Source organism: Cetorhinus maximus, chromosome 23 (assembly GCF_964194155.1).
Source record: "Cetorhinus maximus chromosome 23, sCetMax3.hap1.1, whole genome shotgun sequence".
Classification (NCBI taxonomy): domain Eukaryota; kingdom Metazoa; phylum Chordata; class Chondrichthyes; order Lamniformes; family Cetorhinidae; genus Cetorhinus; species Cetorhinus maximus.
The window spans coordinates 24,439,579-24,458,574 of record NC_135901.1 but is presented as its reverse complement, the minus strand read 5'-3'; the positions used below and the strand labels follow the sequence as shown (position 1 = coordinate 24,458,574).

General features: G+C 44.4%; 3 protein-coding genes across 4 annotated transcripts in view; 1 reads left to right on the top strand and 2 right to left on the bottom strand.

The window, feature by feature from the left end:
* The window catches only part of LOC144697062 (uncharacterized), a 464,933-nt gene that overhangs the window by 139,245 nt on the left and 306,692 nt on the right, over window positions 1-18,996 (bottom strand). The gene's annotated exons all lie outside the window — the stretch shown is intronic.
* LOC144697259 (uncharacterized) overlaps window positions 1-18,996 on the top strand; it is a 488,548-nt gene that overhangs the window by 456,213 nt on the left and 13,339 nt on the right. The gene's annotated exons all lie outside the window — the stretch shown is intronic.
* The window catches only part of LOC144697305 (uncharacterized), a 110,967-nt gene continuing 97,179 nt past the window's right edge, over window positions 5,209-18,996 (bottom strand). For both annotated transcript variants that reach the window (XM_078569275.1, XM_078569276.1), the window contains one exon: window positions 5,209-6,139. In XM_078569275.1, coding sequence (XP_078425401.1) covers window positions 5,251-5,685 — 435 coding nt within the window. In that variant the 5' untranslated portion in view covers window positions 5,686-6,139 and the 3' untranslated portion in view covers window positions 5,209-5,250. The remainder of the gene's footprint in view (window positions 6,140-18,996) is intronic.

The window sequence follows — 18,996 nt, the reverse complement described above, 5'->3', positions numbered from 1 at the left end:
GTGCCTGATCTGTATGTTAAATCCATCCAACTGCGTTGATTCTCTTCAGAAACATCGTGCGATCTTAGTTTTTAAATTTCAGTCCTTCTAATCGCAACAGAATTCCAGATTTCCAATATATTTTTTGTGAAGAAGTGCTGTCTGACATTGCTCCTGAACAGCCAATTCTCAATTCCACAATTGCACATAATTGATTTGTATATTTAAATGGTAACAATTATTTTACCCTAACTCGTTATGCAACAAAATTATAAAAAAAATACTATAATAAAAACAAAATAGTATGGGTGCTGGAAATCTGAAATAAAAACAGAAATTTCTGGAAATCCTCAGCAGGTTTGGCAGCTTCTGTGAAGAGAGAGAAACAGACTTAACATTTCCAATCCAATATGATTCTTCTTCAGAACTGAGTATTTCCAGCATTCTGATTTCATTTTAAAAACATAATTGATGTAAACTTTATTGTCCTTACAGATATCTGGATGTAAATCTGATTTCAGACCTTCCTCAGAACAGCTTGAAAACTGAGCTCCAGCTCACTGTCCATTCCAAACACTCGGAAAATAAAATCCTGACCCCAGTGAGCCCACTCCCCTCGGCCTCTCACTAAAAAGTAAACTCGAGGCCTGTGGCCTCTTTTTCAGGATCTTAGACAGTTTCTGAAGCTTCTCAGCCCACCCAGACACGTCTCCCTCCCCGCTTTCCGTGTTCACCTGCAGTTTCAAGTACCCCCTGCTCTGAAGAAGAGTCATGTGGACTGGAAACATTGACTTTGTTTCTCTCTCCACAGATTCTGCCAGACCTGCTGAGTTTTTCCAAAATTTTCTGCTTTTATTTCAAGTTCTTCCCATTGTGTTCATCCGTGATTTCAAGTTCCCCCTGCTGATGCAATGTCTGTGAAATTTATTCCACCCCACCTCCCACCATTTCAGATTGCAAAAAGGTCGAAAGTGGTGATCCACAAGGATCAGTTCTGGTACCACTGTTATTCATAATTTACATTAAAGATTTGGACCTGAGAACAAGTAATTCAATGTCAACGTTTGCAGCTGTTACCAAACTAAGAGCATTTATCAAAAACTGAAGAAGAATGCAACATAATGCAAGAGGATATTGGAAAAGTTACAGACTGGACAGTGAAGTGGCAAATGAACTTCAACAGAGATAATATGCGATGATGCACTTTGGTAGGAAAAGTACAAATATCACCAAACCTTAGAGAATAAGAAAGTTAAAGGGGTAGAAGAGCAAACCAATCTCGAATACAGGTGAACAAATAGTTAAAAACATCATCACAAGTCAGTAAATCAAATAAAAATGGTCACATAGGACCAGGACGTATTTCTAGGGTGTAGAATTCCGAAATAGTGAAGTTATGTTTCATTTGTGTAGGATCCTGTGCACAGTTCTGATCTCTGTACTGTAATAAGGATAAAGAAGAACTGGAGAAAGTGCAAAAGTGATTTGCAAGGATGATGTCAGAACGGAGAAATTACAGTTATTGGGAAAGATTGAACAGGTTGGGGCTTTTACCTTTAGAAAAGGGAAGTCTTAGAGGTGACTGGATAGAGATCTTTAAATTATGAACAGGTTCGATAAGGTAGATGTGGAATCCATAGTTCCGCTTGTGGGGTATCAAAATCTAGGGCCATAAATTCAAGATATTTCCCTGTTGGATTTATTAGGAAATAAGGAAAAATGTCTTTACTCGGAATGTTTAGAATGAGAAATTCACAACCACAGGAAGAAGTTGGGCAAATAGCTTAGATTGTTTCAAAAGGAAACTAGATGATTACATGAGAGAAAGGAGATTAGAAAGATAAGCTGAAAGACTGAGATGAGGGAGATGGAATGGAAAGTGTCCAACATAAACACCAGCGCACACTGGTTGAACTGAATGGTCTGTTTCTGGACTCGATATTGTCTGTAATTAAATGTCACTTCCAACCGTCTCCTGATCAGCATGTTGCACATCCACCATTTGTACTGCTCATGCTCAGAGTACAACTTGGTGCTGCGTAATCGTACTGGGCTCCAGTAGTCATTCTGACACATGGTTAATTATGGATTGTAGTACTGTCACTGAAAGCCCCAATTGATGAACAGAAATTTTCATCAACATGCCAAGATTGGACTGAATGACTCTTTTTCTGTAATGTAATCATATGCCGGAGACGGGGATTAATGCTCGAGTCTAAATGGCTGCGAGACGAGGTGGGTTAATATTTGAGCTCATGAAAACCCCGTCCCCACCAGAAACTGTTACCCTCATCACCGATTCCATCCCCCCCACCCCCCTGACCACAATCTGAGGCTGAAACAGACCAACTGCAAACTTAGTTTCCTATTTGACTGACAGCTGAGCTACCACAACATATCCACTAAGATCACCTCCTTCCTTCTCTGTAATATTGGTTGTGTCCATCCAATCTCAGCCCATTTCCTGCTGAAATTCTCATCCATGCCTTTGTTACTTGCGGATTTGATGATTCCAATCCTCTCCTGGCTGGTCTCCCATCTTCCACCCTCCAGAATGTTTTGCTCATCCAAACCTTTTTTAGGTGGTCAGCAGTTGAGTGGGAACAGGGTGGATAGAGCAGAATGTGGGTCTCATGGACAAGATAAGCTGTTGAGAGGATGAAGGAAGATCGGAGAGAAACTAAATAAAGATGAGTTTAGGGCGAGAGTTGGGCAAATCTTTAGAGGCAGCGTGGCCTGGTGGGCTAGTGAAAGGGAAGTCAGCGGCAGAAGCAACTGATCAGAGGGTCTCAATCTTCGTGACAAAGAAGCTCCATGAGCTTGTTGTTGGGGGTGCGGATGGAGGAGATTGGGTAGAGGGAAAGCCCTTCAAAAGGAACTAATTTATGCTAGAGATATATTTTTTAAAAACTCATCACAGTGTGTTTAACACAAAGTTGATTAATTTGACTTTTTACCCTGAATATTAAGCCCTATAAGTAGACTGGAGTTTATTGACATCAGCAGAAACAGGCCCCATATACTCCAGTCATGGATGTGAATAACAGCAAAATCTAATCACTGTAGTTACTTGTGAATTCTCTGGTGTCTCAGCAGTGCCAGTGACTGAGTGAATCCCTTCCTGCACACAGAGCAGGTGAATGGTCTCTGCCTAGTGCGAGTGGGCTGGTGGACAGTGAGTTTGTCTGATCGGCTGAACACAGTCCCATAGCGAGAGCACCTGAACAATCTCTCCTCAGTGTGAATAAGTTGATGGGACATCAGTACCCCAGAACTTTTAAAGCACTTCCCACAGTCTGGGCATTTAAAAGGCCTCTCAGTGTGAATTTGCTGGTGTCTCAGCAGGGAGGATAGCTGAGAGAATTCATTCCCACATTCGGAGCAGTTGAACGGTCTCTCCAGAGTGTGAACTCGCTGGTGTTCCAGCAGGTGGGATGACCGTGTGAATCCCTTCCCACACACGGAGCAAATGAATGGCCTCTCTGCAGTGTGAACTCGCTGGTGTGTGAGCAGATGGGATGACCGAGTGAATCCATTCTCACACTCATAACAGGTGAATGGCCGCTCCCCAGTGTGAACTCACTGATGTGTCAGCAAGTGGGATGGCTGAGTGAATCCCTTCCCACATACAGAGCAGGTGAATGGCCTCTTCCCAGTGTGAACATGCTGGTGTATCAGCAGGTACGATGACTGAGTGAATCTTTTCCCACACAGGGAGCACGTGAATAACTTCTCCCCAGTGTGAACATGCTGGTGTATTAGCAGCTGCGATGACTGAGTAAATCTCTTTTCACACAGGGAGCAGCTGAATGGCCTCTCCCCAGTGTGAACCCGTTGGTGTCTCAACAGTTGGGATGACTGAATGAATCCCTTCCCACACTCAGAACTGTCTCCCCCGGGTGTGACGGTGCCAATGAATTTTCAGTTCAGATGGGTAGCTGAATTCCTTCCCACAATCCCCACATTTCCATGGTTTCTCCCTGGAGTGACTGCACTTGTGTTTCAATAGGCCAGATGATCGGCGGAAGCCTCGTCCACACACACAACACGTGTACTGTTTCTCCCCACTGTGAATGGCACTTTTTCCTTCCATGTTCAAAATCTGAGGATGATATTCAGTTTAGAATAAATTGGGCGACTCTCTCCAATCCTGATGTGATGCTTACTTTGAGTTTCTGGACTGCAAATATTTCTCCTTAATCACCTCTGAAATTGAGTTAAACCAGAAAAAAGGGAGTGAGAGAACCCAAAAAAAACACAAATGCAGGTTGTGAAATTCAGCTGAATGAACGTAGTAGTTTTTGGGGCCAGCACTAGGAAAAAGTGACAATGAAAATTGTTAAATTGTCATCAGAAACTGAACTGGGTTCAATAATATCCACCAGGGAAGGGAATAGCCACCTGATCTGGGCCTAAACCAGTCCCTGTGGGAGGAGTGATTGGAGAGGCAGGGGGCAAAGGAGGAGGATTTCATATATCTCAGAGGGTTGTGAGACTGGAGATTACAGAGACAGGAAAGGGTAAGGTCATGAAAGGATTTGAAAACAAGGATGCAAATTTAAAAATCGAAGCCTTGTTTGATCAGGAGGCAATGTATGTCAACAGAGTGAACGTTTCAACTCCAACATGACTCTCCTGAAGAGGAGGGTCCCGAAGATGAGTCATATTGGACTCGAATCATTAACCTGCTACTTTCTGGCAGATACTGCCAGACCTGCAGAGTTTATTTATTTCCAGCACTTTCTGTTTTTATTTCAGCTTCTCACACTTGTTGGAGATGAGGATGGAGGAGACAGGGGAGAGGGAGAGAACTTAAAAAGGAAGTAACTTGTGTTAAAGATATCAAATAGATTCGACAGGCTGTGTGTTTAACAAAATGCTGATTTATTTGACTTTTATTCAGATGATTAACATCTATAACAGGGCTGGAATTTATTAGCATCCGCAGAAAAAGACCCTAATGAACATGGTCACATCCTGGATGTGATTAACAGCAAATTGAGCTCTAACAGTCACTTGCGAACTCGTGGTGTGCCATGAGGTGCGATTCCTGAGTGAATCTCTTCCCACACTCGGAGCAGGTGAACGGTCTCTCCCCAGTGTGAACTCTGGTGTACAGTGAGATGAGATGATCGCCTGAACACAGTCCCACAGTGAGAACACCTGAAGGGCCTCATCGGTGCGAACACGTTGATGGAGCATCCGTTGCCCAGAACTTATACAGCAATTCCCACATTCTGAGCATTTAAAAGGTCTCTCGTTAGTGTGAACTCACGGGTGTGACAGCATGGCGGATAAATGAGTGAATCTCTTCCCACACTCAGAGCAGGCGATCAATTTTTCCCCAGTGTAAACTCGCTGGTGTGCAGTGAGGTGAGATGATCGCTTGAAACCAGTCCCAAAGTGAGAGCACTTGAATGGTCTCTCATCAGTGTGAACAAGTTGATAGAGCATCAGGTCCCCAGAACTTTTATAGCACTTCCCACAGTCTGGGCATTTAAAAGGTCTTTTCTCAGTGTGAACTTGCCGGTGTGCCATGAGGTGAGATGATTGAGTGAATCCCCTCCCGCGCTCAGAGCAGGTGAATGGCTTCTCCCAAGTATGAATTTGTTTGTGTACAGTGAATTGATATGATCGCCTGAACTCAGTTCCACAGTGAGAGCACCTGAAGGGTCTCTTGTCAGTGTGAACATGTTGATGAGACATCAGTTTGCTGGAACTTTTATAGCACTTCCCACAGTCTGGGCAATTAATAGGTTTCTCCCCAGTGTGAACTCACTGGTGTCTCAGCGGGCTGGATGTATGAGTGAATCCCTTCCCACACGTGGAGCTGCTTAATGGCCTCTCCCCAGTGTGACTGCATTGGTGAATTTCCAGCTTCCAGGTAGCTAAATCCCTCCTCACATTCCCCACATTTCCACAGATTCTCCCCAGTGTAACTGCACTTGTATTTCGACAGGCCAGATGATCCTCTGAATCCTCGTCCACACTCAGGACACATGTACACGTTTCTCCCCGCTGTGAAAGGTGCTTTTCCCTTCCATATTTAAAGTCCAATGATATTCAGTTACGATAAATTGGGCGACTCCATCAGATACTGATGTGATGTTTGGTTTGAGTTTTTCGACTGCAAATCCTCCCCTTCTAATACCCTGTGAAACTGACTTAAAACAGAAAAAAGGGAGTGAGAGAGAACCCACAAAAACATAAAAAGCAGATTGTGAAATTGGGCTTAAAATCTGTGAATTTGTGGGACTAGCACTGGGGAAAAATGACATTGAAATCTGCTGGATTGTCATAACAATTCAACTGGTTCACTAATGTACGTCAGGGAAGGGAACCTATCATCCAGTCTGGGCCTTAACAAGACCCTGGCCTCTATGGGAGGAGGGACAGAGCGAGATTGAGAGAGAGAGAGAGATAGAGAGAGAGAGAGGTGGGGGGTGAGAGAGATGCAGAGGGGTAAAAGGGGGGAGAGAGAGAGAGATGGGAGTGGCAGGGGTGAAGGAGAGGGATTTCATATCAACTCGACCAGAACATTGACAGAACCTCCCAAACCCTTAATCGACATCACCTAGAAGGAACAGGGTAGCAGGTGTATGTGAACACCATCACTTCCGAGTCCCCCTCCAAGTCACACACCGTCCTGACTTGTCTGACATCCAGTACTAGATGAACAGAAGTGTCCTCCAATTAAATATTGAAAAAATTAAAGCCATTGTCTTCAGTCCGCGCTACCAACTCCACTCCCTAGCCACTGACTCCTTCCCTCTCCCCGGCAACTGTCTGAGGCTGCACCAGACTCTTCACAAACTTGGTGTCATGTTTCAAACTTATCTTCCATTCACATATCTCCATTATCACTAAGACCGCCTATTTCCACCTCAGTAACATCACCCAACCCTGTCCTTGTCTCAGCTTATCTGCTTCTGAAACTCTCATCCATTTTTTTTTATTATCTCGAGACTTAACTATACTAACACACCCCAGGCCGGCCTCCCACATTCACCCACCAGTAATCTTGAGATGATTCAACACTCTGCTGCCCATGTGTTTACTTGCAGTAAGTCTTGTTCACCCATCACCCCTGTGCTCACTGACCTACAAAGGCTCCTGTTTAAGAAGCACCAACATTTTGAAATTCTCGTCCTTGTTTTCAAATCCATCTGTGGCTGTGATCATTCCTATCCCTGTGATGTCCTCCAGTCCCACAACCCTCCGAGATGTCTGCACTGATTTCTTTGCCATTCTTGACCGTTCTTTAAGTTTCTGAAGCCCCAAGCTCTGGAATTTCCTCCCGAAACCTCTCCACATCTCTGCTCGCTTTCCTCCTTTAAGATTCTCCTTAACCTACTTCTTTCACAAAGCTTTTGGTCACCTTCCCTAAATTCTCCTTACGTGGCTTGGTGTCAAATGTTGCTTTGTAATATCTCTGCAAAATGTCTTGGAACATTATATTACATTGAAGATGCGATATAAATATAAATTATTGTTGGTTTGGACATATATCACTGTTCCTTTATCCTCACTGGCTGAAAATCCTGTACCTCCTTATCTAGCAGCATTGTGGGAGCACCATCTCACAGAGTGCAGAAGTTCAAGAAGGTCAAACATCATCTTCCCCACAGGTAACTGAGCATGGGCAATATCTGCTGCTGGTCTTGTTAGTGACACCAAAATCCCAAGTATCACCTGTGTCAAATGGTGCGGCCCTTCCTTTAAACTCCATTTGAGAGGAGAGTGACTGCTCCCTGGAGCTTGATGAGAGAAGGCAGCTCAGAGTCAGATGCTGAACACACTGCACCCCTTAGGGACATTACAAACTGCCCCCTTTCTTGAGTACTTCTTGCTGGAGCGATTGCAGCCAGCACATAGGAACAGAAGCAAGCCATTCAGCCCCTCAAGCCTGCTCCACCGTTCTATTAGATCATGGCTGATCTGCACCACACCTCCCTTTTCCCATCTTGGATCAAATTACTTTGATATAATTACTGAACAAAATTCGATCAGTTCATGCCTTGAGAAATTCAATTGACCCCCAGCATCCACAGGTTCTGGGGAGTTTGGTCTTGATTTCTACCACCTTTGTCTGAACACGTTGTTCCTGATTTCACTCCAGGTTCTACTGTTTTGATTATGCCTTCTTATTCTGGATTCCCCAGCAAAGCAAATAGTTTCCCTGTATCTATCCTCACAAGCACATTGATCATTTTAAAAACCAGCATCATATCACCCCTGAAACTTCAATATTTAATGAAATACAAACCAATTTTCTGCAGCCTGCTCACCTTGTTGTGCAGCAGCGTTGACCTTAATGACCTGGAGGAGCTTTCTCCCAATTGTTCAGAATGGAGACAATTTTTCGATCAAACTGCATCACACTTTGAGTCACAACATCTTCATGATGAGGCAGAGCAGCAGCAGAGAAGGAAAGAAGTGGAAGCAAATGCTGCGCTCCAGATCCCAATACTTCATGGATGTCCAGCCCCATGAGGCCAAAGATCTGCAGGTCGAGAATCAGTCTGTTCAGTCACAAGGAGACCCATGGCAGAAACTCACCAGGCTGAGTAGGTGTCATCCTTGAATCGAGAGACTGCTGATGAAGTATTAAACAATGATCAAATGACTAACACAGGCACTTGGGCACTGAGAGAATACATGCAGCTGAACAGGTCGTTTAACTGAATTCTGGCCACCGGAAGCTCACTCCAGTGAAACATGAAGATAAGGCAGAAGCAGTAGCAGATGTGATAGCCCAAGATTAAACATAACACAAACTGAATTAGAATGAACATTGGAGCAGCTTGATTAGATTCACAATAACTAAGCAATAATACACAGAGACCTTTCATTGAAGGATAATGAAAATACTGGACAGAGCTAGAAATAGTTTGATTCTCAGAGGATGAGGAGAGACTTGGTAGAGGATAGAGGAGGATGTGTTTCTGTAGCGACTGTATTTCTGCATTCTCACAAGGAAGGAGGTGGTTCGATGATGTCGCTGCTGCCATTAAGCTGTGGAAGTAAAATCAAAACTTTATTTAAACAGTGAAGTGGATATAGAATGGAAGAGATCATGTTAGCTCAATGAAACTTGTACCATTTAGGGTTATTACTAAAAAAAATAACTATTGACGTTCCTGCCTCTGTGTCAGAAACCCCACTGTAGACAGTCCTGGGGAGTGGAGACGGCTCTCCAGCTCATTCTGGGTTGATATCAGACAGGATAGGTGTGTCCGGCGGAGCTGTCCTCTCCCATTGCGTGAGTTGTGGGAACTCATGAAACTCTCCAGGTTGAAGCTGGAACTGCAGATCCGCTGGAACTAAACCGTTCCAGACATGGAAGGAGCGTTAAACAGCCTGTGAATTCTTCCACTAATTCACACTGTTCTCCAAGGGGTGAATTCAAAGAGAAACAATCACTACACTGTGTAATTTCCTGAAATAATCCCGACTGTTTGTCCTGAATGAATCAATTTCACTAACAAATGTTGAAATGTTTGCTCCACACCCACAGGTGTTTAAAGCCACAAACAGAAAGGTCCAGTTTTCTCCTGGAGTTTGAGACAGATCAGCTTTCAAGATGCAGACTTTCAGCCAATGAGGGACATCCAGGTTCAGCCCCGCCCCTCGTTCACTCCGATTAGTTGGAGGACCAGCCGTTCGCTTTTGGTCCTCCAGTCCCGCCCCCTCTTCCTATTGGTCCGGAGCTGCCGTCAATCACACCCCGAGCATTGTGATCTGAGCATGCGCGGGCCGTGGCGACAGACGGAAAGAGAGCTCGAGGCACCGGGTTTAAAATGGAGGTTTTACAAACATCAAATGTGGATCCAGAACCCAAAATAAAACCGGCAACATTTTCTACTTAAGACGCGACTAGAAAACAGTGAATATTATCCCCGAGTCCGACTCTGGGGAGAATGCGGCATTTATTGCCCATCCCTAGTTGCCCTTGACAAGGTGGTGCTGAGCTGTCTTCTTGAACCGCTGCAGTCTATGTGGTGTCGGTGCACCCACTGTGCTATTAGGGAGGGAGTTCCAGGATTTTGACCCAGCCACAGTGAAGGAACAGTGATTATATTTCCAGGTCAGGTTGGTGAGTGACTTGGAGGGGAACTTCTAGGTGGTGATGTTCCCATCTATGTAAAGAATCATTGAGTCATAGAATTGTTCAACAATTGTGGAGAAGATGATTTTTGACCTTGAACCGTTGCAGCCCGTGTGGTGAAGGTGCTCCCACAATGCTGTGAGATAAGCAGTTACAGGATTTTCACTCGGTGATGATGAAGGAACGGTGACATATGTCCAAATCAACAATAATGATATGTATTTATATAGTGCCTTTCATGTAATAGAACATTCCAAGGCGTTTCACTGGTCTTATAAAGCAGCATTTGACAATGAGCCCACATACGGAGATGTTTGGGCAAAGGTTTGGTCACAGAGGTAGGTTTTAAGAATTATCTTAGAGGGTACGAGACTGGAGTAGATCACAGAGACAGGGAGGGATTTGAAAGCAAGGATGAGAAATTAAAAAATTAGGTGTTTCTTAAACTGAAGCCTTTGAAGATCAGCAAGCACAGGCATGATGGGTGAACAAGACTTAGTATGAGTAAGCACATGGGCAACAGAGTTTTGGATGACCTCAAGATTACAGGGAGGTTTAATGTGGAAGGCCACCCGGGATTGTGTTAGGTTAGTCAAGTCTTGAGGTAACAAAGGAATGGATGAGGGTTTCAGCAGCAGATGAACTGAGACGAGGATGGAGTTGGACGATTTCAATGAGGTGGAAATGGGCGGTCTTGGTGATGATAAAGGGGAACCTGTAGAAATACTGTACTTGGATTTCCAAAAGGCATTTGATAAGGTGACACACCAAAGATTATTGTGGAAAATAAAAGCTCATGTTGTAGTGGGTAACATATTAGCATGGATAGAAGATTGGCTGGCTGGCAGAAAACAGAGAGTATACATAAATGGGTGTTTTTCTAATTGTCAGGATGTGATGAGTGGAATCTAGCAGGGGTCTGTGCTGGATCATGAACATTTAACAATTTATATCAATTACTTAGATGAGGGGAGCGAAGTCATGGGAGCTAAATTTACTGATGACACCAAGATAGGTAGGAAAGTAAGTTGTGAAGATGACATGAGAAGATTGCAGATGCATACAGATAGGTTGAGCAAGTGGGCTAAGATCTGGCAAATGGAGTATAATGCGGGAAAATGTGAAGTTGTTCACTTTGGCAGGAAGAATAAAAAGGCAGAGTGTTACTTAAATGGAGAATAACACAGAATTTTGAAGTGCAGAGGGATCTAGGTGTTCTAGTGCATGAGTCACAAAAAATTAGTATGCAGGTACAGTAAGTAATTTAGAAGGCTAATGGAAGCTTCTCTTTATTATGAGATGAATTGAACATAAAAGTCAGGATGTTATACGCCAGTTATACAGGGCATTGGTGAGACCACATCTCAAAAACTGTGAACAGTTTTTGGTCTCCTTATTTAAGGAGGAATGTAAATGTGTTTGAGGCAGTTTAGAGGAGGTTTACTCGATTGATACCTGCACTGAGCAGGTTGTCTTATGAGGAAAGGTTGGTCAGGCTGGCCTGTTTCTACTGGAGCTGAGAAGAGTGAGGGGTGATTTGATTGAAGTATATAAGATCCTGAATCATTTAGACAAGATGGACTTGCAAAGAATGTTTCCTCTTTTGGGTGAGTCCAGAATTAGGGGCGTTGTTTGAAAATTAGGAGTCACCCTTTCAGGACAGAGATGAGGAGAATTTTTTTCTCTGAGGGTTCTGCGACTCTGGAACTCTCTGCCTCAGAAGTCGGTGGTGGCAGGGTCATTAAATATTTTTGAGGTAGATAGATTCTTGTTAGGCAAGGGAATCAAAGGTTCTCTAATCAAAGTCATAATTATATTGAATGGCGAAGCAGGCTTGAGAAGCCGAATCGCCTACTTATGCTCCTATTTTGCATGTTCACATGATGCAGATATGTGGTTGGAAGGTCAATTTGGGGTGAAACATGACACCGATGTTGTGAACAGTCTGGTTCATTCTCAGATAGTTGCTAGGGGGAGGGATGGGGTCAGTGGCTATTAAATGGAGAAGGGACTGAAGACAATGGTTTCAGTTATAGGGAAGGTGGTGGCATAGTGGCATTGTCACTGGACTAGTAATCCAGAGACCCAGGGTAATGCTCTGGGAACCGGATTGTAATCCCACCATGGCAGATGGTGGAATTAAAAGTCTAATGATGACCATGAAACCATTTTTGACTGTCATAAAAACCAATCTGGTTCACTAATGCCCTTTAGGGAAGGAAATCTGCCTTCCTTACCTGGTCTGGCCTACATGTGACTCCAGACCCACAGCAATGTGGTTGACTCTGTCAAATCATTACGAGCAATTGGATAAGGAATGAAACCAGATAGACCACCTGGCATCAACCTAGGCCAGAAGCGACAATGGCAAACTCAGCCCTGTCGACCCTGGAACATCATCCTTACTAACATCTGGTGCCAAAATTGGGAGAGCTGCTCACAAACAAGTTAAGCAACAGCCTGGCACACTCATATTCACAGAATATAGTCCTTGTGGAGAAAAAGTCCCGTCTTCACATTGAGGATACCCTCCATCGTGTTGTATGGAACTACCAGCTTGCGAAATGGGATAAGTTTTGAACAGATCGAACAACTCAAAACTGGGCAACCATGAGGCGCTGTGGGCCATCAGCAGCAACAGAATTGTACTCATCCACAATCTGTAACCTCATGCCCTGGTATATCACCCACTCTACCATTACTATTTTCTAAATGGGGAGAGAATTCGGAAATCTAGAGTGCAAAGGGACTTGGGAGTCCTAGTCCAGGATTCTCTTAAGGTTAACTTGCAGGTTGAGTCGGTAGTTAGAAAGGCAAATGCAATGTTGGCATTTATTTCGAGAGGACTAGAACATAAAAGCAGGGATGTGCTGCTGAGGCTTTATAAGGCTCTGGTCAGACCACAATTAGAATATTGTGAGCAATTTTGGGCCCCGTCTCTCAGGAAGGATGTGCTGGCCCTGGAGAGGGTCCAGAAGAGGTTCATGAGAACGATCCCAGGAATGAAAGGCTTAACATATGAGGAAGATTTGAGGACTCTGGGTCTATACTCAATGGAGTTTAGAAGGATATGGGGGGATCTGATTGAAACTTACAGAATACTGAAAGGCCTGGATAGAGTGGACGTGGGGAAGATGTTTCCATTAGTAGGAGAGACTAGGACCCAAGGGCACAGCCTCAGAGTAAAGGGAAGATCTTTTAGAACAGAGATGAGGAGAAACTTCTTTAGCCAGAGAGTGGTAAATCTATGGAATTCATTGCCACAGAAGGCTGTGGAGGCCAGGTCATTGAGTGTATTTAAGACCAAGATAGATAGGTTCTTGATTGGTAAGGGGATCAAAGGTTACGAGGAGAAGGCGGGAGAATGAGGTTGAGAAACTTATCAGCCATGATTGAATGGCGGAGCAGACTCGATGGGCCGAATGGCCTAATTTCTGCTCCGATGTCTCATGGTCTTATTACCATCAAGGGGATCAACCCTGCTTCAATCAAGTGTGCAGGTGGCATACCAGGAGCAACACGAGGCATATGTAGAAATGAGGTGTCAACCTGCTGAAGCTACAACACAGGATTACTTGAGTTCCAAACAGCATAAGCAGCAAGTGATAGACAGAGCTAAGCAATTCCACAACCAACGGTTCAGATCTGTTATGGCACAGTCGATGGTAAATGCTGAGTTGTTCAAATCCGAAAGGGGAACTTGAAGCAACTGCCACAACTTCTTTTGCAATTTGTTTACATTTTGAGATGCATGCCTTGAATTCAGTAGTAATAAGACCACCGAGTCTTATTGGTTTTTACAAAACTAGATTAAACATTTATTAATAAAAGAAATGACTTTAAATACACACATAGATCTGCAAATTACTACTTTGATAACTTCTAAATCCCCTGCTTAATCTGACTCCCAGTTTCACTTTTATTAAGGCAACAGTAAGACACATACTTTCCTAAGTCCCAGGCAAAATAAACCATACCCTGAACAGCATCCAGGCTTGGGCTGACAAGTGGCAAGTAACATTCGTGCCACATAAGTCTCAGGCAATGACCATCCCAAGCAAGAGAGAATCTAACCATCGCCCCTTGACATTCAATGGCATTACCATCACTGAATTCCCCACTATCCTGGGGGTTAGCATTGACCAGAAACTGAACTGGACTAGCCATGTGGCTGCAAGAGCAGGTTGTGCGACAAGCAACTCACCTCCTGACTCCCCAAAGCCTGTCCATCATCTACAAGGCACAAGTAAGGAGTGTGATGGAATACTCTCCACTTGCCTGGATGAGTACAGCTCCTACAACACTGAAGAAGCTGGATACCATCCAGGATAAAGCAGCCTGCTTGATTGGCACCACATCTACAAACATTCACTCCCTCCACCACTGACGCACAGTAACAGCAGTGTGTACCATCTAATAGATGCACTGCAGGAATTCACCAAGGCTACTTCAACAGCATCTTCCAAACCGATGACTTCTACCATCTAGAAGGACAAGGGCAGCAGATAGATTGGAACACCACCACCTAGAAGTTCCCCTCCAAGTCACTCACCAACCTGACCTGGAAATATATCACTGTTCCTTCACTGTCGCTGGGTCAAAATCCTGGAACTCCCTTTCTAACAGCACTGTGGGTGTACCTACACCACATGAACTGCAGTGGTTCAAGAAGGCAGCTCACCACCACCTCTCATGGGCAACTAGGGATGGGAAATAAATGCTGGTCCAGCCAGTGAAGCCCGCATCCTGTGAATGAATTTTTTAAAAAAAATTAAGAATCCAAATGAGTTCTCTTAACTTCAGCCCTTGAAGGCAGCAGTTTGAGGCATAGATGCTAAAGGTTTTTCACACTCGTTGAACCTTAGACTGCTTTCCCTTACACTCAACCTTCGTTCCTTTATACATTTCTTCCCCTTTGAATGCAAATTCCTATTGCTTCACTATGTCGTTGGACTTTATGTTTCTGATAAAATCTCTCATACCACTAAGTTTTACCAGTAGTCTTTGGGAAAAATAAACACACTCTTTCTAAACTTCACCTGGCTAGGTGTCACATTTCACTCCATCTTTTGAAAACAATCTAATCTGGTTTATTCAAAAATGCAAATATTCCCTTGACACCTATGTTTCTAAACTTCACTATGTTTATCAAATTAATCTTTTAAACCTAACTTCTCTTCTTACATAAAAGAATCCAGACTAGCTGCCTCTAATTCAATTAAGTCTCACACACACACACGCAGACACATATAGGCACATAAACACATCCCACTGTTACTCTATTTTACAATAACATTATAATAATTATATCTTCCTGACAGATCTAAGCTCTGCAGTCCTGCCATATCCAGTCGTGAATGGTAGTGGGCAATTAAACAAGTCACTGGAGGAGGAGGCTCCACAGATATCCCCACCTTCAATGATGGGGGAACCCAGCACATCAGTGCTAAAGATAAGGCTGAATAATTTGCAACAATTTTCAGCCAGAAGTGCTGAGTGGGTGATCCAGCTCAGCCTCTTCCTGAGGTCCCCAGCATCAGAGATGCCAGTCTTCAACCAATTCAATTCACTCCAGGTGATATCAAGAAATGGCTGAAGGCAGTGAATACTGCAAAGGCTATGGGCCCTGACAACATTCCGGCAATAACACTGAAGACTTGTGCTCCAGAACTTTCCATGACCCTAGCCAAGCTGTTCCAGTACAGCTACAACACTGGCATCTACCTGGCTATGTGGAAAATTGCCCAGGTTTGTCCTGCACACAAAAAGGAAAAGTCCAACCCAGCCAATTGCAGACTCATAAGTCTAATCTTGATAATCAGGAAAGCGGTGGAAGGGGTCATCAACAGTGCTATCAAGCAGCACTTGCTTAGCAATAACCTGCTCAATGACACACAGTTTGCGTTTTGCCAGGGCCACTCAGCTCCTGACCCCATTACAGCCTTTGTTCAAACATGAACAAAAGAGCTGAACTCCAGAGGTCAGGTTAGAGTGACTGCTCTTAACATTAAGGCAGCATTTGACTGACTGTGGCATCAAAGAGCCCTAGCAAAACTGGAGTCAAAGGGAATCAGGGGGCAACTCTCCACTGGTTGGAGTTATAACTAGCACAAAGGAAGATGGTTGTGGTTGTTGGAGGTCAATCATCTCAGCTCCAGGACATCACTGCAGGAGTTCCTCAGGGTAGTGTCTTGGGCTCAAACATCTTTAGCTGCTTCATCACTGACCTTCCTTCCATCATAAAGTCAGAAGTGGGGATGTTCACTGATAATTGCACAATGTCAGCAGCATTCACGATTCCTCAGATACCGAAGCAGTCCATGAACAAATGCAGTAAGACCTGAACAATATCCAGGCTTGGGCTGACGAGTGGTAAGTAACATTCGCACCACACAAGTGCCAGGCATCTCCCTTTTACATTCAATTGCATTACCATCGCTGAATCCCCCACTATCAACATTCTAGGGGTCACCAGTGACCAGAAACTGAACTTGACTAGCCAAATAAATACTGTGGCTACAAGAACAGGTCAGAGGCTAGGAATGCTGCAGCAAACAACTCACCTCCTGACTCCCCAAAGCCTGTCCACCATCTACAAGGCACAAGTCAGGTGCTTGTTGGAATACTTTCCCATTGTCTGGATGAGTGTAGCTCCAACAACATTCAAGAAGCTCCAAACCATCCAGGACAAAGCAGCCGCTTGATTGGCACCCTGTCCACAAACATTCCACCACCGACGCACGGTACACACCATCTACAAGATGCACTGCTGGAACTCACCAAGGGTTCTTCGGCAGCATCTTTCAAATCTAGAAGGACAAGGGCAGCAGACACATGTGAACACCACTACCTGGAAGTTCCCCTCCAAGCCACTTACCATCGTGACTTGGAAAAATATTGCTGTTCTTTCAATATTGCTGGGTCAAAATCCTAGAACTCCCTCCCAAATAGCATTGTGGGTGTACCTGCACCACATGGACTGCAGTGGTTCAAGAAGATAAATCACCACCAACTTCTCCAGGGCAATTGGGGATGGGCAATAAATGGCGCCTAGCCAAAGATGGCCACATCCCATGCACAAATTAAAAAAGTTTTCTCCGTGTTTATATGAAACACATTTCTGTTCATCCAGTACTGGATGTCAGATGAGTCAGGATGGTGTGTGACTTGGAGGAGATGGTATTCACAAGCACCTACCACCTGGTCCTTCTAGATGGTTGAAGTTGAGGGTTTAGGAGATTCTTTCACAGTTTTGGTCAAGCTGTAAACATTTAAAATTCCACTCCTTCACCCCCTCTCCCACGTCTCTCTCTCTCCTCACCAAGTGTTCAGACTCTTGTGTACAGCCAGACTCAGACTGGGTGGTAGGTTCCCTTCCCTAAAGGACACTAGTGAACCAGTTGGATGTTTGTGACAATCTGGTAGTTTTCATTGTCACTTTTTCCTCATGCCAGTTCCACACATTACCAGATTCATTCAGCTCAATTTTACAACCTGCCTTTGTGTGTTTGTGGGTTCTCTCATCCCTTTTTATCTGTTTTAAATCAATTTCACAGGATATTAGAAGTGGAGGATTTGCAGTCAGGAAACTCAAACCAAATCTCACATCAGGATCTGACAGAGTTGCTCAATTTATTGAAACCTGAATATCATCAGAATTTGAACATGTAAGGAAAAAGCACCGTTCACAGTGGAGAGAAACCATACACGTGTTCTGTGTGTGGGCAAGGCTTCAGGCAATCATCTGGCCTGTCGAGACACAAGCACAGTCACAATTGGAAGAAGCTATGGAAATGTGGGGACTGTAGAAAGGGATTCACTCAGTCATCCTACCTGCTGATACACCAGCGAGTTCACACTGGGGAGAGACCATTCACCTGCTCTGAGTGTGGGAAGGGATTCACTTGGTCATCCACCCTGCTGACACACCGGAAGGTTCACACAGGGGAGAGGCCATTCATCTGCTCTGACTGTGGGAAGGGATTTCCTGAGTCATCTCACCTGCTGACGCACCAGCGAATTCACACTGGGGAGAAACCATTCACCTGCTCCAAGTGTGGGAAGGGATTCATTCAGTCATCCCACCTGCAGAGACACCAGCGAGTTCACACTGAGGAGAGGCCATTCACCTGCTCTGACTGTGGGAAGGGATTTCCTGAGTCATCTCACCTGCTGACGCACCAGCAAATTCACACTGGGAGAGGCCATTCACCTGCTCTGACTGTGGGAAGGAATTCACTCTGTCATTCAACCTGCTGAGACGCCAGCGAGTTCACACTGGAAAGAGGCCTTTCACCTGATCCGAGTTTGGGAAGGGATTCACCCAGTCATCTGACCTGCTGACAGACCAGTGAGCTCATGAGTAAGTACTGTGATTTTATTTTGCTGTTAACCACATCCAGGACTGAACCATGTTCATTGGGATCGTTTTTCTCCTTCTTCAAAGGAAGATGGTTGTGGTTGTTGGAGGTCAATCATCTCAGTCCCAGGACATCGCTGCAGGAGTTCCTCAGGCTAGTGTCCTCGGCCTAACCATCTTCAGCTGCTTCATTAATGACCTTCCCTCCATCATAAAGTCAGAAATGGGGATGTTCAATGATCATTGCACAATGTTCAGCCATCACTCATGGCTCCTTGGATATTAAAGCAGTCCGTGTCCATATGCAGCAAGACCTGGACAACATTCAGGCTTGGACTGACAAGTGGTAAGTTACTTTCACTTCACACTAGTGCCAGGCAATGACTATCTCCCCTTGATATTCAATGGCATTACCATCACTGAAACCCCCACTATAGCGTGGCAACAAGAACAGGTTGAGACGAGGATTTCTGTGGCGTGTTTCTCACCTCCTGTCTCCTGTCATGAAACAATAATAATTTTCATAATATTATAGTGGTTTATTGTAAAG